Here is a 24,165-nt window from a genome sequence, read left to right on the forward strand (position 1 = left end):
AAGTTTACGGAGACGTACTCAATGATCTACTTACAATGGGAATCTTTCATTATATTAGGCTTCATTTGATATTGTACATCTTCAGATATTATCATACAAAATCGGCTTCTAGATGACACCGCCGCGTAACCGCCTCACAAACCTCCCCCCACGTGTTCATCACAAAGTTTGACATCATCATATCCACATAAAATCGGGACACATAAAATCAAACAGACTATGTTCAGTTTTCCACAGACATCTCCATCAGCACCATGTTACAGAAATCTTGGTAGTACCGGGCTCCCTTCCAGTTGCTGCGGGGAGAGCGCAACCCTACGGTAGTCCAGCCATCGGCTCGAAGCCGGGCAATTCGCTGTTGTTTGGTCTCTTTGGTCAAAACATTGCCAAATCGGTCCATGATTAGCTCCGGCTCCGGTTCGACTTCGGCCTCTTCTTCTGGGTTGACGGGCGAAAAGGTCCAGAAGGATGCTTGGCGCTGTATCTTTCGTGCCCGGCGAGCTCGTTGGATCTCGGTGACCTTCTCCACGTGCTTCTGGACATCAGAGATATTGGCCTTCACCTGTGAGCGAAGGAATTCAATCTCACGGTTGAATTTGACAATATGCGCCATACGGGTAGGCGTGGTGACCTCGTCCCCTAAGATCTTGTCTTCGCGATTGTGCTCATTGCGCTTGGGAGCGAATTTCTTTGGTGCAAGTTTCTTTGGGACAAGCCGAGGGATGCGACTTGGGCTTGAACAACCAGCCAGCTTATTGGCAGCCAGTCGAGCAGCCAATTTGCTGCTGTCAATCTTAAACGGACTTGGCCGGATATCACTCAATGGACTCGGGCCGGGGCTCGATCTTCCTGGCTTCGTGGGGGTATCGAACATTGTGGGATATCCGCTATTCCGCGGAGGCAAGTCGCACGCATCCTTTCGAAAGCGAAGCGGGGATGGCACCAAATGATTCTTTCTGACGGTCTCCTTGGCCTTGCTTCCGTTTCCGACTTGGTGCAGTTGAACGCGGATGAGCCCGTTGTGCTGCAGTTTGCCATGACTAGCCTCATCAGACGCACGGCAGGTCCCAACGAATTGAGTCGGCCATTCATTGTCAGAGTCGGAAAGGAAGGGATCCTCGACATCCTGATCGCCAAGGGAAACATCGATCATGCGCTTGAGGGCGTCGAAAATGACCGGCTGTTGAGGCGAACGCTCTTCAGCGTCGTCGAGCATCCCAAGAAGACTGTCAGGTGTTTCAGGCGACTGCGTCTGGGACACGGATTGAGGGCTGGGAGGAGGAGTCGGGTAGACTGCGGGCATCTTTGGCAGCGGAGTGGACTCTGGAAGAACAGAGAGACAGTCCAGGAAGGAGTCAAGCGCGGCATGGAGATTGGTGACCTTGTTGTTGGAGTACAGATGCGCAGCTTGACCGAGAAACTCGTAAGAGATAGCCCCATAAAACGCCAGGTAGGCCTTGTAAATCGGATGAACCTGAACAAAAGCCGTCAGGCTCTGAGGCTTGACGAGAATCTGAGATATAAGACACTTACATTCGTTCCCTTGATCGTTCTGAGGAGGTCCGCGGTGCGAGCTGCACATTGCTTGTACAGCCGGTCGAAATAGAGGCGTCTGACCTCCATCAAAACTGCTTTCCATTCGGTAGGAGATGTTTGTGGCGGCGAGGAGGGAATGATGAAGGATACCATGGGGTTCCTGGTAGAGTATCCCCCCAGCATCGTGGATGGATGTGGGAGTCGAAGGGTTAGGCTGCCGTCGGGATTGGTGGATGGTGAGAGAGGATGGAAAAGAGAAGGAATTTTCAAGGCCATTTTGTCAGTGATCGAAGACAAATATGTGGGCGTATAGACTGAAACGCGCTTCAAGGACGCGTATAGACCAGCACGTGTAAATAGAAACGTAAACGTTGTTGCCATATTCAGAGGTATCGCCGGGACAATGGGTTCCCGAATCGGAAGGAACGATTCTGCTTTGCTTTTGGGTGGGGGAAAAGATACCACGATAGGCAGATAAGATGGGTATATCCTACGTGTGTTCATAAATCAAATTGTGACTTTGCAGGGGAAAGACATGAGCCTTGTATGGTCGTGATTAAGTCGTGGATCCATTTGGAGGTGCTAGATGAAACGTACTTCTGTGAGCTACATAATGTTGAACTAGATTTAAGAACTTCATATGCCAATGGGGGTTTGTGGAATAGGGGATGTAACTCTTGTTTTATTCATGAGCGTGAAAGGAGAACATTGACATGGTTTGGTATCTACCATGGTTCCTATGATGAAGGAGAACAACAAAGGTGAAAAACAACTATTGAACCTTTTCAACAACATGAGCAGAATCATCTGTCCCGTGATTTTCAGGAATAATTCTTGCAAGTGCCTCCCCAGTCGCAGAAAGGGCACCTAAGAAGTCACCCAACAGACGATCCAGCTCTGCTGTGATGGTAGCATCGTCAGCTCCCTCCATCAGACTCTCCATGCTGGGTGGAAGAACAGCCGGGAATGAGATAGCACCTCGCTCAGTCTCCCGTAGGGTATTGGCTTCTGACATGACATCTCGACGAGCAGTCTGCAAAGGCTCCTCATAGATAGGAGAACCTGGCTCGGAGACCGAGTGTGCAGTACCCCCGGGGCTCCCATGGACAGGGATGGCTGTAGGGAGAGGAGGTACATCGTCTTCAGACACTACATCATTATGCTCATTCCACAATGGGTGTTCCTCCTCTTCATCAGGACCGGGTCCATCGAGTACCCCAGCGGATTCCGATTCATCATCCGTTGATTCGGTCAGTGTTGGGAATTCGGAGTTGAACGAGCTCATAGGTTGTGGTGAAATGCCTGGAGGAGTGGCCGGGCGATCAAAACGGAATGGGTCGTAATCTGAATCTGACATCGTAGATGTATGAGAGGCTGAGGTAGATGGGCGAGAGATAACCGGCTCTTCGGCTGGTTGTTGCTGGGGAGGGACGATAGGCGCTCGGAGAGTATCATGGCGTTCAGGTTCATCATTGGCACACGTATCATCTGGTTGGTTCGACATAACTGGGAATGTCCACTCCATCGTGGCCCGCTTCTCAGCTTGGAAAGATTTCTCATCCATAGGCTCCGGCTCCGGTGCAGGTGCAGGTGCTTCCTCCGCCGGTGCTTCTTTCGCAGGCTCTTCTTCTGGTAGCATAAAGCCTGGGAACTTCCAGTCCATAGTAGGAGGCCGTGGACCGGAAGCAGGCTGGAAGCTCTCATCTTGGGAGTCGCCGCCTTCCATATCGCTGTTGGACGACTGTGAACTATTTTCATTTGAGTTGCGATGGATTCTGAGACTTGACCGATTTGCACGAATGGTGTCCGCATTGGCCAACTGGAACGGTTGTGCAGACGGTGCGCCAGCTGCGTAATGTGAAGAATCAAAAGACCCGATATCGATGTCTATGAACGTTGATGTCACGGAAGAGCGATCGGTCTCTGTGCGCAGAGGTAGATCTGATGCCGGCTGAGGTGGCTGGATAGGAACGAAGTCGTTCTTTGTCTCGTACTTGTAGCTCGGCTTCTCTTCGTCAAAGAGACCCTCCATTGCCGCTGCACCTCGTCGCACCCGCTCATCGAAATTCGCTTTCTGTTCGGGGTCCATATCGATATCAGAGGCATCTTCATTAGAATCATGGTCCGGAAGCGTTGTGGTCGGGCTGATCGCTTCGTCCATCTCAGCTAGCGAGGCAGCTATTTGGTCGAGGTCAATAACCGAAAACCGTCGCTCAAAGCCATCCGTGGTGCTGAAGTTCCAATCGTCCTCGGACTCCTCGGTGCCTGGAAGTTCGGCGGCTGCAGCGCCTCCCGGGTGAAATAGGGAAATTCGCTGGCCACCTCGTTGTGACCACTGGTAATAGTTTCTCACAAGCTCGCTAACTGATGAAGTGGGATATTCTTCGTCGGTTCCGGAAATGTAAGGATGGGCCAGAATGTCTGCCATTGTAGGACGACTAGCCGGATTGGAGTCCAATGCGAATGCAATCAGGTCTTTGAGACCCTCGCTGTAGTTCTCGCTATCAAGCTTGGGGGTATTACGGTTGAGTTGCCGTCCAATTTGCATGCGTTCACGTAGCCCTGAGTTGGGTGGGTTACCCGTAGCGAATTCAAACAGTGTACATCCATACGCCCACACATCGATCTAACCAGGTTAGCAAGCCTATAGAGCGATAAAGAATAATGAACTTACTTCGCTACCATATTTGTGGGCTTCCCCACGAGTTGCAAACATCTCAGGTGGCATCCAGTGAGGTGTTCCGATCCACGTGGATCTCTTATCGCGCTGTGACTGAAGAACACCTGCTACACCAAAGTCGCAAATCTCCAGTCGACCTTCTTCGTGAATGAGAATATTTGCAGCTGTAGATGTGCGTCAGTAGATGCCCTATAGATTGAGATAGTGCGAAAAAAGCATACCTTTGACATCACGATGAATGATACCGGCCTCATGAATCGCATGCAAGCCCACTGCAAGCTCGCGCGCAATAGGAATGATGTACTTCTCATCAAGTTTATCATTCGTCGCTCGCATCTATACCACATTATTAACCGGATGGTCAAAGGGGATTAACGATGAAACTTACCAATGTTCGTACACTTCCACCCGGACAATATTCACAGACCAACCACAGTTGGGAGTGAATAGAAATTGCTTCAATAAGTTCATTAATGTTCTTCGCTCCCGAGTCCTTGACTTGTTTCATGACCTTGGTTTCATGAATGAAGTCCTTGATGGACTCATCCCTGAAATCACGTAATGACTTGTAGTCAAGTGAGTCGATGTCGAGAACCTTGATAGCCACAAGTCGACCGGAATGTATCTCCCGGCCTTTGTAAACTCGTCCATAAGCACCCTTGCCAATCAATTCTTCAAACTCATATGGTGGTACATCCGTCTTTGCACGGCGACACATCTCTTTCACAGCTGTTCCTTGCTCTCGCGCTAGCTTGATTGCTTCCGCTTTATGTCTGGTAATCGCTGCCATGGCAGACGATGGGTCCAGGAACCGGGACCCTCGAGGATCCATCTTGAATCTCTAGGCAGTCTTTTGGTGAGGAAAGGGGGGGAAGGGGGTAGGTGTTCAAGGGAAGGTACAAAAAATGGGAAGGCAATAGAGGACGAGTACTCTGACACTAGGACACACAGCTTAATGCTTGGCTAAGGCCTGCCGCTGCTTGAAGATGTCGGAAATGTGTCGTCTGGGGCGGGTAGAATCTTTCCTCTTCAGGCTAAGCCGGGGTTGCGGGGAGGGGGAAGTAGATTCGCAAGCGGACGATGAACTTGGAGACCGCAGAGACCCAGAGGGCGAGGGTGAAATGAATTGACGATGCGAGAAAGGCGTTGGGAACGGGCCGAAGAATGTGGGCGACAGAACAGGCGCAGAAGCACTGGATTTCCGTTGCTTCTTTGGAGTAACCGGCGGGTTCACCTCGGTACCGGTGTCAAAGACAAAGCTGGCCACTGACTGAGAATCAATGCTGTTTTTCTGAGTGGCAACGGTCTCCGAAGTAGCATCCAGCGGAAATTCTTCCACGAGCTCCTGGTACGACTCAATGAGAGTACAACCGTGAGTATATGCCTCTAGAGGTGGACTATCTTCAGGCGTTGCAAGAGATTGACTGGATTCCAAACTGTCCACCTCCGTCTCGGCTTTTGTGTCTGCAATGCTGAAGTAGTCCGAGGGGCCGGATGAGGACGTGACCGTGGACTTGAGAATAGGCCCAGGAGAAAGAGCCGCTGCCTCTTCAAGATGGTCAAGCAGGTCAGAGAGGAGGACACTTGAGTCGCCGGTAGGCTCGGAGTCGGTGTCACTTTCTACTTCCTCGTGCGATGGCTCCTTGTCTGTTTGACCACTTTCATGGGGTCCAAAATCCGATGGTGAGATCTTCGGCAGCTGGAAGCGAGTAGCCGAATCCCTGATCGGTATTTCGGTTAGAGAAATGATCATTCACAGGTACCAGACGGAAAAACTTACGTCAGTAAGGCAAATGGAGAGGTCGCGTGATCCAGGCTCTCCGTATCAACTCTGAGAGGCGGGCGACGAGCAGGCCTGCGTTGGTAAATGCTGAGCGGCAGGCTTGGAGAACCCGGCGACTCGATGTATTGAACCAAATAGGCCTTTGTTCCTGGTGAGACACGAAGCGATCCTTCTGGAGAGTGACCTGGGGGAGTCTGATCAGTCATATTGACATTTGATGCAAAACCACATTCACATAGAGCGTTGCCTGTACAAGGGGAACGGAGTTGCGGATAGAGGTGATGGAAGGAAAGGGGAAAGAGAGCAGGGAGAGGAGATGGCAGAAGGAAGAATTCAAACGGCATCTTCCAGCAAACATGTGAATCGGGCGAGAGGACAAAGTCAGCTTACCCAGTAGAACCAAAAGGGTATCTGTGGACAGGCGATTTGATCGATCCCTGGCCGCGTTAATTGAACCGAATTGACTATCCCGACGGTCCTTTTTTCACTTCAAGCGGTATTCGACAAAAGACGCAGGGTCATTGGATTTAATTTATTCGAGAAACACGACCAAAGCATCCCCGCTCTGACTTCTCGATGTCTCATTGGCATCACGTCGTGCTTCATGGATGTTGGTGGTGCGTAATCAACACGTGACCTTTGTGACTCTCATGCCTGATACCTGATGCCTGAGGTGTCTACCAATCACTACGAAATACTCAAGACCGCCAACATATACGCAAGAAGTGATTGAGGTCCAATATTTTCCTATACATAATACCGATCATTGAAGGCAATTTCTTCTTTATGCTTTCTCAGACTCCCAAAGACTGGTCAACCCATATTTACAGACCGAACTGGTCACGAAGGCACTTAGCAAATCGAGCGATAGCCTCGTCAATCTTCTCCGATGACGCAGCAGCGTAAGTGGCACGGAAAAACATCTTCTCCATAACAGCTGACTTGTCAGCCTTGAACCAACTGCCGCGCGACAAGAGGACCTGGTGCTCTACAGCAGACAAGAAGATCTCCTCCTCAATAGCCTCGCGAGTCTTTCCGGCGGCAACGCCAGGGTGCTTGCGCCAATCGATCTCAATCCAGTGCTAGAGAATTATTAGTTTCTGCGTCTTAATTTACTATATGTGCCCTCGATAGTTCACTTACGAACATGCCTGCCGTGGGAGGTACCCAGTGGGCGATCTCGGTAGGCAGATGCTTTTCACAAGAGTGCATCAGCGCATCGCGACGGTCGGTGTATTGCAAGCGCAGGTTGATAAGCCAGTCCAAGTATCCGGAGTGACCCCAGTGCTCATCCAGGAGCTTGAACAGGACGATCTGGGAGATACCACTAGGGTTCTGAGAGGAGACCTCGAAGTTGCGAATGAAGCGTTCAACCATCTGCTCGGAAGCAACGATCCATCCAACTCGGGAGCCAGGAGCGATCACCTTTGAGAAAGACTCCAATCGGCACACGCGACCGTCAACATCAATGCTCAAGAAAGAGGGAACAAGAGCCTTGATGAACTCTTCGTGGTTAGCGGGAGGGGGAGGTGCAGCGGCGCCCTGTCCGACATAAGGCTGCATCTGGAGGAAATAGTAGGGTTCATCCTCGACGATGTAGATATCGTGCTTCTGAGCAACCTTATAGACAGCCTTGCGGCGGTCAGCCGACTGAGTGGCACCGGTAGGGTTTTGACCGGTGGGAATGGTGTACAAGACGAAAGGCTTGCGCGCGCCGCGAGCGTTCTCGTCCCAGTTGCTAAGGATCTCATCCATGGCCTCGGGGATAAGACCCTGTTCGTCAATGGGAATACCGACGGCCTTCAGACCAAGAGGGAAGGCGGTTTCGGCAGCACTGGCAAATGTATACTCTTCCATGAGAATATAATCACCACGCTCGGTCAGGAGTCGAAGGGCTGTGTCCCAAGCATAAGTGCTGCCGGCAGTCATCGTACATTGCCAGTCAGAATACGGGGGGTTGTGAATGATCTTGAGAAAAGTCAGTATCTTCGAACGGGTTTGCAGCTCTTACGATACAGACCTCTGTGTGCTCGGTGATGAATCGGAGTAGTTGAGCAGCACCAGTAGCCTGGCCATAGTTAAGCGCAATTTCAAGATCTAACGCCAAACCCCGTTAGTACAATAGACAAGGCGAATTGAAGCTTCGAAGAAACCACAAACCATAAAGACTTGTGCCATCCTTTATATCATGCTTTCCAGCGCGCACAACTGAACCGGACTCTCGTGTAGCTTCCGGGGAGAATCCGGGTGGATTGGGGACCTTGATGTCGATATGTTCAAAGGGGAAGTAGTCGGCAGAGGGCAGACCACCACCAAGAGAGATAATCCCTTTGCATTGATGTCAGCCATGCAAGATTCTTCAAGAAGGTGGTTAAAGATGTGACAAGCGGACCTGGGTTCTTAAGGTATTGAGCAGCTGTCTTCAAAGTGGAGGCCTGAAGTATGATGTCAGTACAACTATGCAAATATGGTATATACTCCGCGGTCAGCACATACCTGGCGAGACTTGGCCTCAACAGACAGTAGGTCTATGTGCATTGAGTCAATTCGTGTTCGCCCTTCCCCGCAAAAAGTATTTCAGACATACGATCGAACCGCTTTGCTTTGGGCTTGGTATAGCAGGCCTATGACCACCACGAAAGAATTAATCAGCACTTCTCCTCCAATTACAAATTCTGACCTCATGGTTCAGTTCCCACAGATCTGCCATGGTCATACCGGACTCTTGAACATATCACTGCTGGACGATGCAGCAACCCCAGTGGGCATCTTCGCCGTCTTCTCGCGCCATCCTGAGACACCATTGACAGTCAACGGGTCCGGAATGGTCACAGCCGAGGTATCAGTAACCCCCACCAAATCAACATCCAGCGGCGCAGGCGGGCTCATAGTTTCGGCGAGTGTATAGGGTTCGGTGAGTTCGGAGGCGTATATCTTTTTGTTTGTGTGTTTGCCGCTCGTCACGAGACAGGTTCGGCGCAAGTAGCTGAAGAGCTGTGGAGCTGGCTAGGTATTCGAAGAAGTGTTTATCTCAGGCGAGAGAGGCACAATTATGTTCAGGAGGGAAAGGAGTGACGCCGGAGTTGGAGCGGTAGTGGAGGCAAAACTGGAGCAAATGGCGGAATTTACAAGCAGTGATATCCACTCGGCAGCGCGGATCCGATTGGGAAGCGTGACTCATCAATGCCGCCCAAATATCCAAACTTTGGAGAAGCTTTGAGTCGGATGAACCAGTGGCCATGCTCGCGATGGGTTTCTGTTATCTAATTCTCCCCGCGCAGGGTTGTTGCTGGTGGACAAAGACGCACTGCAGCTACGCCCTTGTCAGGTGTAGGGCGTAGGGTGTAGGGCGTTCGAGGGGCCCTGATACGATACCATACCGGCATTCGCTTCTCGGCAGGTGCAAATAGGCGGGGTACAAAGTGAAATACTGTTATACTAAAACACAAAGCCCCGCATAGATAAGGCTATCGCCGGCATCGGCGCGATAAGCTTAATGCGCTTGGACTCGTCGAAGTATACGGTCACGGGGTACAATAGCATGCTTTATGTCTACTGAATCACGTCTTCATTTGAAGCTACCCTTCAAAAACATCTTTCTAAAGATTAGAGCGCTCTACATACTTGCCCGCTGTTCCATCCAGCTGTGCCTCCAAGACCGCGCCCTTTCCATTCAGCACACTCTGGATAGCCTCCGGCAGCTTCTGTGCTAGCTCAGCAACGGTAGAAGCTCGACCAGCCCATAGCTCACCACCTGCCGCAGCTTTAGCAATACCCGAGTAATCAGGCGTTGGGGCGAAGGAGATATTCAAATCCTCATTCGTAGCACGCGATCCATCTCCGTTGGGATGGACAAGTAACATGCTTCGCCGGGGTGCGTTCCATCCCTTATTGTTTAGGACGATGGTCAAGACGGGAATTCCATATCGGCGTGCGATCCAGTAGACGGACCCAGGAACAGAGAAGAGGAATGTTCCGTCTCCTACAACTTGGACCACGAACTTGCCCTTACCTGGACCGCCATGTTGCACATCGGAAGCAAGCTTGATGCCCAGAGCACCGCCGCCGGACCAACCCAAGCCTCCTCCACCACAGTTGATCCAGGAGTTTGGCAGTGTGGCGCCAACTTGATCTGAGACTTGATGAGTGAGGGTCACAGATTCAATTGCCCAGATGGTATCAAACGGGACTCCCTTGCGAACTTGCGCCATCATGTAGGAAATATTCAGCGGGGCACTATCGCCGCCGGCTGGGACCACCGCCAAATCGGCAATTTCCTTTCGGCGCTTCGCATAGTCTGCCTCACGCTGCTGGCCCATTGCATTATTCTCAGATGAGCCCGTGAACTGCTGTAGCGAGTTATTGCTGATGATATGCTGGTTGAGCTGTCTCAGAGCCGTGGCGGAATCCGCACGGAAAGTAGCCATAGATGGGATATAGAACACTGGCATCTGTTGCTTCAATGGGTCCACATCGATATGAATGATCTTGGCAGAAGCAGAGGGCTTGCATTGTGTTGGCACCCAAGGTACGTCGCAGTCAATCACCAGGATGAAATCGGCCGTCTCCACAAGATCATGTCCCGGGTACCGCAAGCCGAGCCATCCAGGGTGATCAGCCGGGAAGCACATATCACTGCCACCAGTGTCCAAGACACGGATACCCTTGAAGTGATTGGCCAGTGTCACCAATTCCGTCACTGACCGAGCATTCCGACCAGTATAACCCACAATCATCAGTGGGTTCTTAGCAGCCGCAAGCTCGGACGTGATCAACTCGATGCCCGACGGAGGTAGCGCGGCCGGTGCCACGGGGCCCCAATTACTCTGATTGAGCTGATATGGCTCAATATCCTCCTCCATCACCTCACGAGCTCCCATCAGATAAACGGGGCCCTGTGGATCACTGGTTGCGAATTGCAGTGCTCGGTTGACAATCTGTTTCACATTCTTGCCAGACTTGATCTCCCCGGTATAACGGCAGTATTGAGAGACAATCTGCTTTTGATCGGGTACATCCTGGATCCAATGGATGTATTCGGTTCGTGAGCCGCGCGTCTCGCCTTCAATTGTATAGGGCGAAAGTCCCGCAAAGATTAGGACTGGGGCACGTCCACAGGAAGCATTGTGTACTGCCGCGCCCAATCCTTGTGTTCCAACATCGACGTGAACGATTACAGCTTGTGGTTTACCGGTTAAGCGAGCATAGCCGTCAGCCATTGAGAGTGCGACCATCTATCCAGCTTGTGTCAGTCCGTCTTACATAGTGCCCATGGAACCCAAACGGGGGGATGAATAATTGCGTCTCCATGGTGAGTCGGCGGTTATTGGATGATGCAATTTTGGACGTACCTCATTGGGGCAGGTAATGATCCTCGGGAATCGGTCCTTTTTCTCCTTCTGTCCCTTCACCATAGCCTCCAGGATGGACGGATGGTCGGAGCCGAGATTGACGAAAACATGGCTTACGCCGCCCTGCCTCAGTGTCAGTGTTGCACATTGACATGACTTTGGGTATCACAAACCTCCCAGAGGGCCTCAAAAAAGGCAAAAGATGCAGTATAGACCCTATGTTGCCGTCAGATTCGTACTATTAGGTATTGAGCAGTCAACCAAATGCTCCAACTTACATCACTGATTTTTTATGGGCAGTTATAGTCTCACAACAACCAAAGACACTTAGATGGATTGAAGAAAAAACGGCCGACACAAGTATTAAAAGGGCCAGAAGATGGACGAGCTGGAAAGGGTAGGTGGAGAACTGGAAGCTGATAAAGCAGGATAGGTCGGAATTGCCTTTCCCCTCCTCCCCGGACAGAACACCGAGCTCTACAAATGCAAATGCGGAGACGTGGGGGTATCCTGCAGCTTTACTTGCCCCGTTACGCACCTGGGGCAGTCTGCATCAGTCTTATCGCCACAGATCCTCCAGTAGTTGTTTCACGGTTATCCTCGGTAATGCATTTCCAGTTGTAAATGTCGGTAATTGGGTTCATGCAAGCTGTAATATCGCCTAAGCTTTCAGCTAGTAGATTGAAATTCGAAGTACTACCTGAGATCCATGCCAATTTCTAAGCAAAGCGGAGATCCAATAAATCTGAAGGCAATCAAAGCCGAGGTTCCCCGGCCGAAACGAATCCGAAGTTTTGTGGAGGAGCTTAACTGTTTCAAAAGGGATAAGCAGAAAGTGAGAAAACAACTTGACATCTCCCAGATCCAAATTGTAGCTAGAGCGTGTAGACAATCCGGATGATTTCTATCGTAGTGGTAATGAGCCGAAAACTGTCTGAGAGAGAAATGAACCGGTACAGATATTTCAACACCTAGCATGACCTGGGGATTCAATGGAATCTATAACCTTACTTGAATCTCCTGCTTCCTTTGGTTGGACCCAGGACGCAGATTTGCTGCTGAGTTCGCCTAGGATGGAGCCTGCATATGATCAACCGATCGCCGACATCGCACAGTACATTTTCCACTATGAGATCGACGAAGCGGATGAAAATGTGTGGGCGAGGGCGCGAATGGCGCTACTCGATACATTAGGCTGTGCAATTGAAACAGCAGCTACCAGCGACGAGTGCCGAAGGCTACTGGGTCTTACGAGGAAGGGTATGATCGTTCCAGATGGGTTTCGAGTTCCGGGAACCGATCTACAGGTCGATCCTCTAGAGGGAGCGTTCGATTTTGGTGTTCTTATACGATACTTGGATCATAATGATGCTTTGGGAGGGGCGGAATGGGGTCATCCATCAGGTATGATTTGTATGATGTGAAGATTCATGTAAATGTTCATTTAGACTGATTTTTAGATTCAAGACAATATCGCAGCTATTTTGGCTGTGATGGACTGGTTATCGCGCATGTCGGCCTCGGCACGCCTCACCCATACCGGACCGCCACTAACTATGCGAACATTGTTGATCGCAGTGATCAAAGCATATGAGATACAAGGCTGCTACCAAATGCTCAACGCATTCAATGCCTACGGCATCGACCATGTGGTATTGGTCAAACTGGCCTCGGCTGCCGTCGTTTCTTGGTTACTGGGGCTCACAGAAGAGCAGACCATGGCATGCATCTCTCATGTCTGGATGGATGGGCAGCCCACAAGGGTCTACCGAGAGCGCGATAACACGATCCCACGGAAAGGGTGGGCTGCGGGAGACGCTGTGCGGAGGGCGGTACAGCTTGCTTTTTATGTCCAAGCCGGCCAGCCAGGCTCGCCGGGGGCTTTGTCCTCAAAGCCATGGGGTTTCTGGGCTCGAACATTCGGGGAGGCGGGCTTCCAGTTTGCTCAGCCATTTGGCACTTGGACAATCCAGAACGTGTTATTCAAAGCCATGCCGGTAGAGGGGCATGCGGTATCTGCCGTGGAAGCCATCCTGCTCCAGATGCGTCGCTTCAAGGCGAAGGGGTTGTCAAATCCCGCACAAGACATAAAGCAGATGGATTTGCGCACCACGGCCGCTGCCGAATTGATTATCAACAAGAGAGGGCCATTGCGCAATGCTGCAGACCGTGATCATTGCATACAGTATGCCGTTGCTTTGGCATGTTTGAAAGGGAGTGCGCCTGACGCTGCCGATTACCTCGACACAAGCCCATGGGCGACAAACCATGAGTTGAAATGCTTGATGGAAAGGATCACGGTGTCATCCGACGCCGAACTGACCCGTGATTATTTGGACCTTGACAAGAAGAGCATCGGGACAGGTGTTACAGTCCATCTGAAGGACCAATCGGTTCTTCCGGAAATACTAGTTGAGTATCCCATGGGCCATGCGCGGAATCCTGAGTCAAACGCGTTTGTGGAAGACAAATTCTTGCAAAACATGGCGCGAACGTTCTCCAAGACAAAGATTGCTCAGATTGCGGGGGCAGTCCACCATCCCGATCTGCCAGTGAGTAATTTTGTGGATTTGCTTGCATGCCCCGCAAGCCAGCCACAGTTGTGATGTAAAAGAACACAGACACTCTGTATTCAGAAGGAAGATCGAGGGTTTTCTCTACTCAGTCGACCTTGCCAACACCTTTCAGGGTCAGATATACGTCGGTTCCCCACCCCCAAAGACTCTGTACTGCAATGCTGCCACCGAAATATTCGGCGTAGGCTCGACTAAGCGGCAATCCGTATCCAAGGCCCGCGATGCTGCTGAGATGGCCCCCACTGCTAGAAATCGTGTTCAGTGCGTCCAAATTGCCATTCTCCGCGTTGAAATCCATATCTGAGAATGTCGTAAAGCTGTATGACCAAATGTGAGGGAGGACTTCCGGAGGAATGCCACCACCCCGGTCACGAATGCGAATAGTAATGCTCTGCGAGGAGGGATTGGAGGCTCCCATTGCCTCACTCGGATACGCCTCATCGTTGGAATCGAGCTGAAAGCCCATGTCGGCGTCACCTGTAACAGGTGGCTCTTTTCCCGGCACGTCCGGGGCAGCGGCAATTGTTACCTCGATAGGCTCCCGCTCGTTTCCAGACTCGATGGTCGCCCGGAATGCATTCTTCAACAACTCTGTGATTATGTACTCCACGTGCACCGGAACGTGGGCAAACGACGCCTCGGGCTCGCCTCCAATGACCAGACGCGGACGCACTCCATATTTCAGCTCGCAGATTTCTCCAACGAAATCCTCACAGAGACGGATGATTCGCGCGGGCTGGATCGCGGTATCAATCACGCCAATATAATTAGACGGCACCGCATCTTTCGCATCTTTCGCATCTTTGGCATCTTTGATCGCGCGTGGCTTAGAACGGGAAGGCGGCTCGTCACTGACCGGCTGAGAAGCAAAATGAAGCGCCAAGTGCTGCTCGGCAATCAATCGAGTACCGATACGTGCACGCAGATGGGTATCCAAGAATCGCGTCACATCTGCGGGGCTCACGTATTTCCGACACTCCAAAAATCCCCGGGCAAGGACTGGAATCGTATTAGTGTGTGTTTGTACAAGGTCCGCAAGTACATCGCCGAACTGATTTTCCTCCTCGAGAGTGGTGATTCGCCTTTGTTGATATGGGAGAAGGGTGGACAGGGAATGGCGGTAATTTTGGTAGATCTTCGACACGTGAGGATTAGACACGACGATAAAGGGTAGGTTCCGTAGGGCTTGAATTCGGGAGGCAAGACGCGCCGGGAGCAAGGAGAGTGTGAAATTCGCTGAAGCCAGAAGCGCATCTTTAGATAGTGGTGGACGCCCATGTCTACCAAACCAGCTCTCGTTAGCTTTCGAATTTAAATCTTTGACGATAATGTCATTCTCACCTTAACAAGTCTGCCAATGTCAGGGGGCGACGCGGACTGGCAGCCAGCTGGGCAACCTCATCTCTGGCAACATCTCCAGTCGTTTGGTGATTGGACCAATCCCAAGTTTTCTGGGATGTCGAGGCATGGCGGATTAATCGTGGCCTCGTGCGCAGGAGTCGGACATGCCCTCTCGCTGGCATTGCCGCAAATATTGTGGCTGCCATTGTATGCTTGGAGGAGGAGAAAGTGGGAGTGAGGGTGAAGCTCGGAAATTGGAGGCGACGGGAGGGGCGGTGACGGGGAGATCTGCACGATTTAAACGGTTGGGGACCGGATATCCTCGGCCCCAAAGATCCTTAGTCTTACAGTCCCGTCTTGTCCGAATATGGAGAGTTCTAAACAAGAATTGATGCTCACATTGATTCCCTGATCTACACATTATTGACTGTACCGGGTGGCTCTAAACTTGAGTGTTGATAGTACGGACAAAGGTTATATATCCGCAGAAGGGAACCCATTTGTCGATGACGTCGATGGTGGAAGCCACCAAACAATACACAACTCAGACTACCTACAGACAAACCTAAAAAATATCTCTTCAATTTCATAAAATTTCGTTACTTCATTGTGATCTGCTGTAGGGTTAAACATCCTTGCAGTCAAGGACGTTCGCTAGGTAAGAAATATGTACATAAAATGGTGGAGCAGCCGAGCGTAATCATGTTGGTATCAAATCATGGCGCTGAAGCAAAAGGCCCTCCACTACCTGCTAGAGTCGACTCGTGTGGTCAATCGGCTAGGCATATATGTGTAAGGCTTGGATGGAATCTAGTCCTGGGTCTTCACCTCGGCATCCTTCTCAACGTGGACGTGGTCGTTGGACTCGAGGGTATCCACATGGTCATCAGGGAACTCGACGCTAGGCAGAGAGGAAGCGTTAACCGCTGATCACACGAACAGTGTATATGCTGAATAGGTTGGGTCGTTGTGAAAGGGACGATGACGGGAAACATACACGAAGCCCTTGATCAGACTGTACTCATGCTTGATGGTACCGCCCTTACCAATAGCTTGCTCCTTGGCACTAGTAAAGGGAAACCTAGGTTAGAAAGTGTTATTTAAACGATGTATGATGGTGGAGAACGTACGCCTCGAGTTCTTCCGCAGGAGCGTCGGGCTTCAGAGTGACCTAGGCACCATTAATTTCAGCGATAACAGAATGCCTGGAAGCAATCACTTACATTGTAGGAGAGAGGCATGATTGTGGATGGGCAGAGAGAGCGAGTGTTGATCAAACGAAGTGTGGTGGCAGGTCTGTAACGCGAGATGGTGGAAAGGTGGAAAGGTGGAAAGGTGGAAAGGTGGATGGGTGGAAGTGGAAGTGGAAAGAGGAGAAGAGCTGAGCTGAGATGGTGGAGATAAGGTAGAGTGGAGGAGGGGGAGGGGTCGATGAATTTATACTGGTGGGACAGTCTTCGCCTGATAAGAGCGACCGAGGACGTGGCTTTGCTGGCTTCACTGTGTCTTACGCCATTTGTTTAGCTTTGCAAGGACCTTGGACACGCCTTGTTTCTACCATTTCTACCGGCTGCACCGCTTCTGACTTGTCCCTAGTAGTTGGCATGCAATCTATTCTGCATATTGGGTTGGGGGAATATGTTACACTACTGGCCTAGTCTCCACACTTTTCGACTTGAAAATTGTCGTGTGAATATCTATTCCGTTTTCTGTTTGGCGTTGGCCAGGCTGCCGTGCCCGGTGGAATAAGATAGTTAACTTAGTAGATTGATGAGATGGGTGACTCATTGAAGGAGGCTCATGCGCCCCTTGCGCCCGATTACTGTAATACTGATTTTGAGGCCTCCACTCTACGCATCTACAGGCCCGAGATCGAGATTGACTCCGTTGACCCTGGCGTCGATGTAACAATGCAGCGATGACGCTATTGTTTCCGTCAAACGCGGGGCAGATCACGTGATTATGCTGCAAGTCATTTCCAGATGGCGCAACTGTCGATTGTTGATCCATCCCTAACTAAGTATTGTTTTGTCCATTGACAAGGTAGCTTGACATTATTGGCATTAATTTTTGCGTCTGTATCTGATAATATACTCGGTGATCGTCCAATGATTGTGGAAATCATGGGTACTCTCTATAGTCCAACATATCCATCTTGATACCGTGGAGGCATGGTCAATCCGTGCATCCCCTTGTATGGTGGACATTCGGGTGCCTTCCACCCATCCAGAATCGTCTTCTCATCCGCCAACTGATACACCTCAACACCCAGCGGGCGGCAAGTGGCTCCCATTCCTCCCTCCTTGTCGTCCCATCCCCAGTTGGACAGGTCGCCTGCAAATGTTGTTAGTAGCTTTTCCAATGCAGTCTGGTGGGGGCAGGGTTGAAACAGACCACCAGGGCATGCAGACAGCGCGCAGAGAACATCCACCTCGGCAAAGAACTCGAAGTACTCCCCTGGCTTAGCGGGGGAGGTCTCCATGAAGTATCGACCTTCTTCATCCAGCCCGGTCACCTGGAAGACGTTCAACACATCGTGAACATCAAGCTCCGTTAATCCGTAGGGGACCACTGATCGGGTCAGGTTGGAGTGGCAGTGGAAGTCGAATGTCTCGCCGCCCATCAGGAGGTTCACGTAGGGATCGCAGCGAGTACCCATCAAGTCATGCACTCGGCCTCCAAATTGCGTTGTGCCAAAGACCACCTCTGGCTTGCGCTTCCCATCTGGGCCCAGCACGTCATGCAACTGCCCGCCATTAAGCGAGTCGCCGGTGATGCTCACCAGGGGCCGCAGATACGGGAGGTTGGACCATAGGCGATCACCGACAGAGACGTGAGAGGCGTGGATTTGACGGGTACGTGCAGCCCACATCCGTTCCCGGGGATTGTGTGCATTCCAAATGTTTAAGTCACCGACTTGCGGTCCCTTGGGTGTTGTCAGACGGCAGACATGACCAGCAGGCACAATCCATGCCTGGCCTGAGCATGGCCGAATCGTGAATGACTCTTTGGGGATTCGGGCGGCGGGATCCGATGCGGTCTTGGAGATTCTTTGGTAGAGCGCAGATGTCGCGTGGATACCGGAATCTGGGGCGGAGTCATAGGCTGGGGGAGGTCGACGAGCGGTTGACATTTTGGAGGATATACTTGAAGCCTATTCAATAACGAGGTTGCGACGTGATTAAAAGCGCATTCCAACACCGGATGCCAACCAGAAGTCCTCCATATACCGGGCCGGGGGCAATCAATCCATTATATAATAAGCTCTACAAGTTCGGAGAATTTGCCGTTATCTGGCTCCATCTTTTGGTTTGGGGCTTGCCCCGCAAAATGAGAGCCGAGAGCGCTCGCCAAAAGATCAGGCAATCGCCTTGAGTTGCCTAAATTGCGCTAGATGAAGCGAGCAGAGCACTATGTATTACTAGTCGAACAATAAGTCGGCCTTTGAGTTCCGATGCTCCTTCCACAGTGGCCATGAGGGACCAAAATCCCTAAAGAGATCCACCGTCCACGATGCATCGGCCCGATGAGGGGATTCTTATCGCGTATCACGTATCGAGATAAGAGACAGGGCGCTCCTGCCTTGTTGCCTCAGGCGACCAGATCAGTGTCAGCTCCTAGACGCTCTAACTTTAAAAGGAAACACTTTTTTTCTGAACGGCCCCATATTCTTCCGCGCCGAGATAATAATTTTGGGCTAGGTCAAGTCGCAGTTCGCCGTAGAGTCAACTTGTCGTCCGAATTCCAGTCCCTGGAATTATAGTGGGAGAAGTTGTGAGGTCTGTGGCCTCTTTATCTCCACCATGGAGCAGCAGTCGAATAGGACGCATCGCCCCGCGAAGGAGAAGAAGAAGTTCGAAGGTACGCCTCCAGAGCGCTTCCGAGATGGAATTTGCGGAGATTGCTTTTGCATCCCGGTTGAAAATCTGCCACAAATACTAATGATGGGATCGCTGTAGGATCAAACCCAAAGGCCTTTGCATATTCCAATCCTGGAAAACTCAATAGGCAGGCTGCCCGATCGCACGATGTACGTTTACAAGTCACGCGAGCCGCCCGAAGCTGAGATGCAAATACTGACTCGGATTGCTGCTTCTAGGTCAAGGAAAAGAGATTGCATGTCCCTCAGGTGGATCGCATGCCCGAGGAGGCTCCTCCGACGGTTGTTGCCATCGTTGGACCTTCTGGTGTAAGTTCTAATGTTCAACCTGATGTTCAATCGAGAATCGCAATTCTGACCAGCACTCTTTTCTTCAAATCTACAGGTCGGCAAGACAACACTTCTCAAATCTTTGATCCGTCGGTATACCAAGCAGACCTTGAGCTCACCGCAAGGCCCGCTTACTGTGGTCACCACTAAGCGCAAGCGCCTCACCTTTTGGAATGCCCCTCCGATTCCCTTGCTGCTATGATCGATGTAGCCAAAATCGCCGATATCGTTCTCCTTATGATTGACGGAAACTACGGATTTGAGATGGAAACCATGGAGTTCTTGAACGCTTTGTCTACCAGTGGTATGCCGGGTAATGTCTTCGGTATTCTTACCCATCTCGACCTCTTCAAGAAGCAGAGCACACTGCGCATGACGAAGAAGCGCCTGAAGCACCGTTTCTGGAGTGAATTGTACCAGGGCGCGAAGCTTTTCTACCTCTCCGGTGTGATTAACGGCCGCTATCCCGACCGCGAAGTCCACAACCTTTCGCGATTCTTGTCAGTCATGAAGAACCCGCGTCCACTCATCTGGCGTAACTCCCACCCTTATGCGCTTGCCGATCGCTTCTTGGATATCACCCCTCCCACCCAGATTGAAGAAAACCCCAAGTGTGATCGTACTGTTGCGCTGTATGGCTACCTCCGAGGTACCAACTTCCCAGCTCAGGGTGCACGAGTGCACGTTCCTGGTGTCGGTGATCTTACAGTCTCCGGTATTGAAGGACTTCCTGACCCATGCCCGACTCCCTACATGGATCAGCAGATTGCCAAAGCTACTGGAAAGTCTTCCAGGCGTAAGCTCGGTGAGAAGCAGAAGCTGCTGTTTGCTCCCATGTCTGATGTTGGTGGTGTCTTGGTTGATAAGGATGCGGTTTATATTGATATCAAGACGAACACCTTCGACCGTGATTCTGACGAAGAGTCTGATGATGAGAACCGCGGACTCGGAGAGCAGCTGGTGGTAGGCCTGCAGGGCGAACGTCGCTTGCTCGGCGAGGCCGATGAGGGCATTCGTCTCTTCCGTGGCGGTGAAAAGATCGCTCAAGGAGATGAGGCCGAGGAGACTGGCAGGAAACACAAACGCCAAGCCCGTATTGCCGACGGAGAGCGTGTCACTGAGCTCAACTCCGATGACGAGGAGGGTCTTGACAGCGACGAGGACGATGAAGAACTCGGAGACGATCAGGATGAGGACGATGACTTCAGTGGCGACGAGGAAGACGAGATTGATGTCTCCGCACCGGCGGACTTCGAATCGAGCTTCAAGGAGCGCCAGAATGGAAAGTCCAATGGCGAGGATGGAGACGTTGCTTTCGCTGACAGTGATTCCGATCTCGGCTCTATTTCGTCAGTCGAAGATCAGGAGCTGGATAGCGGCGATGAGGATGAGGAAGATGATGGGGAAGAGGGCGAGGACGACGAGGATGATGAGGGCAATGCTCGATGGAAGGACAACATGTTGGCCAACGCCAAGGCTCTCCATGGAAAACGCCCTGCATTCCGTGTCAATGACCTGTCCCGCATGATTTACGATGAGTCGATCACTCCCATCGATGTCGTGCAACTTTGGCGTGGTGAAGCAGACGACGAGGACGAGGAGGAGTCCGACATTGAAGCCGATGAAGATGGCGAGGATTTCTTCAAGAAGACCGACAACGAGAAGCGGGATCAAGCCGATTTCCGCGCCGTCCCCGAATACGACTACGAAGAGCTGGAGCGCAAGTGGCGAGACGAGGAGCTGATCGAGTCGTTGAGACGTCGCTTCGTGACTGCTAAGCTTGGTGGCGGTGGTTCTGATGACGATCTTGAAGAAGGAGACTTGGACGACCTTGATTCAGATGACGAGGGCGATGGTGCTTTCGAGGATCTGGAGACGGGCGAGGTCTTTGATGGATTTGATGACGATGAAGACAAGGACGGAGATGAAGATGAAGACGAGGGTGACGAGAAGGAACCCGAAGGCCCTGTCGATCTTGATGCAGAGCGCGAGCGCAACGCCAAGAGGAAGGAAGAGCTGAAGCTTCGCTTCGAGGAAGAAGATCGTGAAGGCTTTGCCAATGCCAAAGACGGCAACCGAGATGGTCTCGAGGGTGAGTTTGGCGAGGACGATTGGTACGATTTACAGAAGGCGAAGATGCAGAAGCAGCTCGATATCAATCGTGCCGAGTTTGACGAACTTGACCCGGCCTCGCGTGCTCGCGCCGAAGGCTACAAGGCTGGAACTTACGCCCGAATTGTCCTCGAGAACGTGCCTTACGAGTTCGCCTCCAAATTCAACCCTCGCTTCCCTGTTATTGTGGGTGGTCTGGCTCCTACCGAGGATCGCTTCGGATACGTGCAGATTCGCATCAAGCGACACCGCTGGCACAAGAAGATTCTGAAGAGCAATGATCCCCTGATCTTCTCGCTGGGATGGCGCCGATTCCAATCATTGCCCATCTATAGCACTTCGGACAGTCGAACCCGTAACCGCATGCTCAAGTATACACCTGAGCACATGCATTGTTTCGGTGTATTCTACGGTCCCCTCGTTGCTCCCAACACTGGTTTCTGTTGTGTCCAGTCATTCTCCAACAAGACCCCCGGCTTCCGCATTGCCGCGACCGGTGTCGTTCTGAGCGTGGACGAACATACAGAGATTGTCAAGAAGCTGAAGCTTACTGGTGTTCCTTACAAGATCTTCAAGAACACCGCCTTCATCAAGGACATGTTCAACTCCTCCCTCGAGATTGCCAAGTTCGAGGGTGCATCTATCAAGACGGTTTCGGGTATCCGTGGTCAGATCAAGAGAGCCCTGAGCAAACCCGAAGGCTACTTCCGTGCCACCTTTGAGGACAAGATCCTGATGAGTGACATCGTCTTCCTGCGTGCGTGGTACCCGATCAAGCCCCACCGCTTCTACAACCCCGTCACCAACCTGCTCGACCAAGAAGAGGGCGGCACAGCCGATAGCGGCTGGCAAGGCATGCGACTCACTGGTGAAGTCCGTCGGGATCAGGGCATCCCCACACCAATGAACAAGGACTCAGCCTACCGCAAGATTGAGCGTCAAGAACGCCACTTCAACCCTCTCCGCGTGCCGAAGCAACTGGCCGCCGAACTTCCCTTCAAGTCGCAGATCACCAAGATGAAGAAGCACACGGACAAGACCTACATGCAGAAGCGTGCTGTCGTCCTCGGTGGCGAGGAGAAGAAGGCCCGCGATCTCATGCAGAAGCTGACCACCATGCGCAACGAGAAGTCGGCCAAGCGGGCGGCTAAGCAAGAGGAGCGCCGTAAGGTCTACCGTGCCAAGGTTGCTGATAGCTTGGAGAAGAAGACTGCTCGTGAGAAGCGGGAGCGTAATGATTACTGGCGGCGCGAGGGCAAGAAGCGCAAGAATGATGATGAGTCTGGTGGTGGCCGTGGTAAGAAGCGCGGTTGATCGAGATGTTGATCGAGATGTTTGTTTTACACATGCCTTAGACGGGCATGAATATTCTTTACTTTGCATAGATGGCGTTCGTGCACCAAAAATAAAACGCTTGTATATGATTTCTCACACAATTATTTTCCTACTATCAACTCCATTACTAGAGATTCCTTGTGACTAGACGCGGGCAACTCTCTCTCCTTTGTTCTCCAGGGTCAGACCGGCTGCTCAGAACCGTGGAGTAATGGCCTGATCCTATTGCTCCTCCGAAAGCTGTTGGGATACCTCTCGTTAAACTATTTAGATGATGAGGACTAATCTAATCTATCGTTTGAACTTTGAAACAACCCCAGGGACAAGGAGGAGTTTCCATCAACTCCTTATCATTAATTCAGTCCAAGGATGCTGACGACGCGTACTCTAAGCGAGCTATACGAATACTAAGCACTCTTGGTGAACGGTCTTGGCTCCGCTCCTAGTTCAATTTTGGTGTTTCACCGTGCACAACTAGACCCCACCAAGTTCGTTAGACATTTAATATGAAACCACCATGAATGCCCGAGGTGCCGCCGGAGACCAAACCCCCTGGTCAAAGTGGGCCCCAACTCATCGATTTTTGACCTTTTCATGGCACTTGTAGGGTCAAGCTATGTCACCAACACCCTTAGCTCCGTTCGACGGAGATATAATATGCGGTTTGCCAGGGGTTAACAGATTCCATTGGTGGATATTAAGGTCAAATTAAGCCAAGGTCTCCGAAATAGCCGGACTAGAGGTCATCCAGATTCCAGAGTATGGTCTAGTTCGCTGCTGTTGGGCCTAGCATGTTGGAAATAGCGACCAAGCTTTAGTCAAGCCGATACAAGTCGTGCCGAGCCGACACAGATGGATGTATAAGACTTATTCAGCCCCGTCAGGCCCAGGAAATTCCTGTTGTTTTCGTTCTCCATCGTTCTTTTCTCTCTTTGTCGTTCACTTATTCATTCTTTTCAAAATGCGCCGTGCGCTCTTCCTTTCTCTTGTCCCCATTGCCCTGGCTTGCAATAACCCAGCTAGCCATGCCTGTGCTTCGGCTTATACTGCGTCCAGCTCTGCTGCTGCAGAGTTCTGTGCTACTTTCACTGCTAGCGTAGTGACCGCTACGACTGGCTTGCCTAGCTTTGCTTCTGCTTGTGATTTCAAGACCAAGTCTCTCTCGAGTGCCTGCACCTGCCTCGACACTGCCTGGGCTACTGCTGGATCCGGAGTACGTCCTCAATAACCGTTTTTATGAC

The 24,165-nt window shown here is 51.4% G+C and overlaps 10 protein-coding genes across 10 annotated transcripts; 2 read left to right on the plus strand and 8 right to left on the minus strand.

Moving 5' to 3' along the window:
* Window positions 1–223: 223 nt before the first annotated feature.
* Window positions 224–1,719, minus strand: N7473_002604 (uncharacterized protein; the record flags this gene model as incomplete). The annotated part of the gene is made up of 2 exons (XM_057148544.1): window positions 224–1,474; window positions 1,534–1,719. 2 exons carry the CDS (start codon window positions 1,717–1,719, stop codon window positions 224–226), a joined length of 1,437 nt encoding a protein of 478 aa, XP_057012198.1.
* Window positions 1,720–2,308: 589 nt separating this feature from the next.
* On the minus strand, window positions 2,309–5,048 carry N7473_002605 (putative serine/threonine protein kinase; the record flags this gene model as incomplete). Its single annotated transcript, XM_057148545.1, has 4 exons — window positions 2,309–4,162; window positions 4,211–4,380; window positions 4,438–4,552; window positions 4,605–5,048. The coding sequence occupies 4 exons, from the start codon at window positions 5,046–5,048 to the stop codon at window positions 2,309–2,311; spliced, it is 2,583 nt and encodes an 860-aa protein (XP_057012199.1).
* A 120-nt stretch (window positions 5,049–5,168) lies between these two features.
* Window positions 5,169–6,205, minus strand: N7473_002606 (uncharacterized protein; the record flags this gene model as incomplete). Its single annotated transcript, XM_057148546.1, has 2 exons — window positions 5,169–5,937; window positions 5,997–6,205. The coding sequence occupies 2 exons, from the start codon at window positions 6,203–6,205 to the stop codon at window positions 5,169–5,171; spliced, it is 978 nt and encodes a 325-aa protein (XP_057012200.1).
* A 618-nt stretch (window positions 6,206–6,823) lies between these two features.
* On the minus strand, window positions 6,824–8,888 carry N7473_002607 (aminotransferase-like domain-containing protein; the record flags this gene model as incomplete). The annotated part of the gene is made up of 8 exons (XM_057148547.1): window positions 6,824–7,081; window positions 7,143–7,967; window positions 8,020–8,096; window positions 8,160–8,327; window positions 8,392–8,434; window positions 8,496–8,527; window positions 8,587–8,623; window positions 8,718–8,888. The coding sequence occupies 8 exons, from the start codon at window positions 8,886–8,888 to the stop codon at window positions 6,824–6,826; spliced, it is 1,611 nt and encodes a 536-aa protein (XP_057012201.1).
* Window positions 8,889–9,598: 710 nt separating this feature from the next.
* Window positions 9,599–11,994, minus strand: N7473_002608 (uncharacterized protein; the record flags this gene model as incomplete). The annotated part of the gene is made up of 5 exons (XM_057148548.1): window positions 9,599–11,233; window positions 11,351–11,473; window positions 11,524–11,566; window positions 11,629–11,632; window positions 11,889–11,994. 5 exons carry the CDS (start codon window positions 11,992–11,994, stop codon window positions 9,599–9,601), a joined length of 1,911 nt encoding a protein of 636 aa, XP_057012202.1.
* Window positions 11,995–12,423: 429 nt separating this feature from the next.
* Window positions 12,424–13,956, plus strand: N7473_002609 (putative 2-methylcitrate dehydratase (PrpD); the record flags this gene model as incomplete). Its single annotated transcript, XM_057148549.1, has 2 exons — window positions 12,424–12,754; window positions 12,818–13,956. 2 exons carry the CDS (start codon window positions 12,424–12,426, stop codon window positions 13,954–13,956), a joined length of 1,470 nt encoding a protein of 489 aa, XP_057012203.1.
* Window positions 13,957–14,011: 55 nt separating this feature from the next.
* N7473_002610 (alpha-ketoacid dehydrogenase kinase family protein) lies at window positions 14,012–15,554 on the minus strand (the record flags this gene model as incomplete). The annotated part of the gene is made up of 2 exons (XM_057148550.1): window positions 14,012–15,206; window positions 15,268–15,554. Coding segments are annotated over 2 exons (1,482 nt in total), but the record flags the coding sequence as incomplete, so codon positions are not given.
* A 523-nt stretch (window positions 15,555–16,077) lies between these two features.
* On the minus strand, window positions 16,078–16,508 carry N7473_002611 (uncharacterized protein; the record flags this gene model as incomplete). Its single annotated transcript, XM_057148551.1, has 4 exons — window positions 16,078–16,168; window positions 16,265–16,333; window positions 16,398–16,438; window positions 16,491–16,508. The coding sequence occupies 4 exons, from the start codon at window positions 16,506–16,508 to the stop codon at window positions 16,078–16,080; spliced, it is 219 nt and encodes a 72-aa protein (XP_057012205.1).
* Window positions 16,509–17,401: 893 nt separating this feature from the next.
* N7473_002612 (urea carboxylase-associated family protein) lies at window positions 17,402–18,400 on the minus strand (the record flags this gene model as incomplete). Its single annotated transcript, XM_057148552.1, has 2 exons — window positions 17,402–17,601; window positions 17,662–18,400. 2 exons carry the CDS (start codon window positions 18,398–18,400, stop codon window positions 17,402–17,404), a joined length of 939 nt encoding a protein of 312 aa, XP_057012206.1.
* Window positions 18,401–19,070: 670 nt separating this feature from the next.
* On the plus strand, window positions 19,071–22,903 carry N7473_002613 (GTPase BMS1; the record flags this gene model as incomplete). The annotated part of the gene is made up of 4 exons (XM_057148553.1): window positions 19,071–19,128; window positions 19,227–19,297; window positions 19,367–19,616; window positions 19,689–22,903. 4 exons carry the CDS (start codon window positions 19,071–19,073, stop codon window positions 22,901–22,903), a joined length of 3,594 nt encoding a protein of 1,197 aa, XP_057012207.1.
* Window positions 22,904–24,165: the final 1,262 nt, after the last annotated feature.

Source organism: Penicillium subrubescens, assembly GCF_028828155.1.
Source record: "Penicillium subrubescens strain IBT 31985 chromosome Unknown utg000002l_segment0_segment0, whole genome shotgun sequence".
Classification (NCBI taxonomy): domain Eukaryota; kingdom Fungi; phylum Ascomycota; class Eurotiomycetes; order Eurotiales; family Aspergillaceae; genus Penicillium; species Penicillium subrubescens.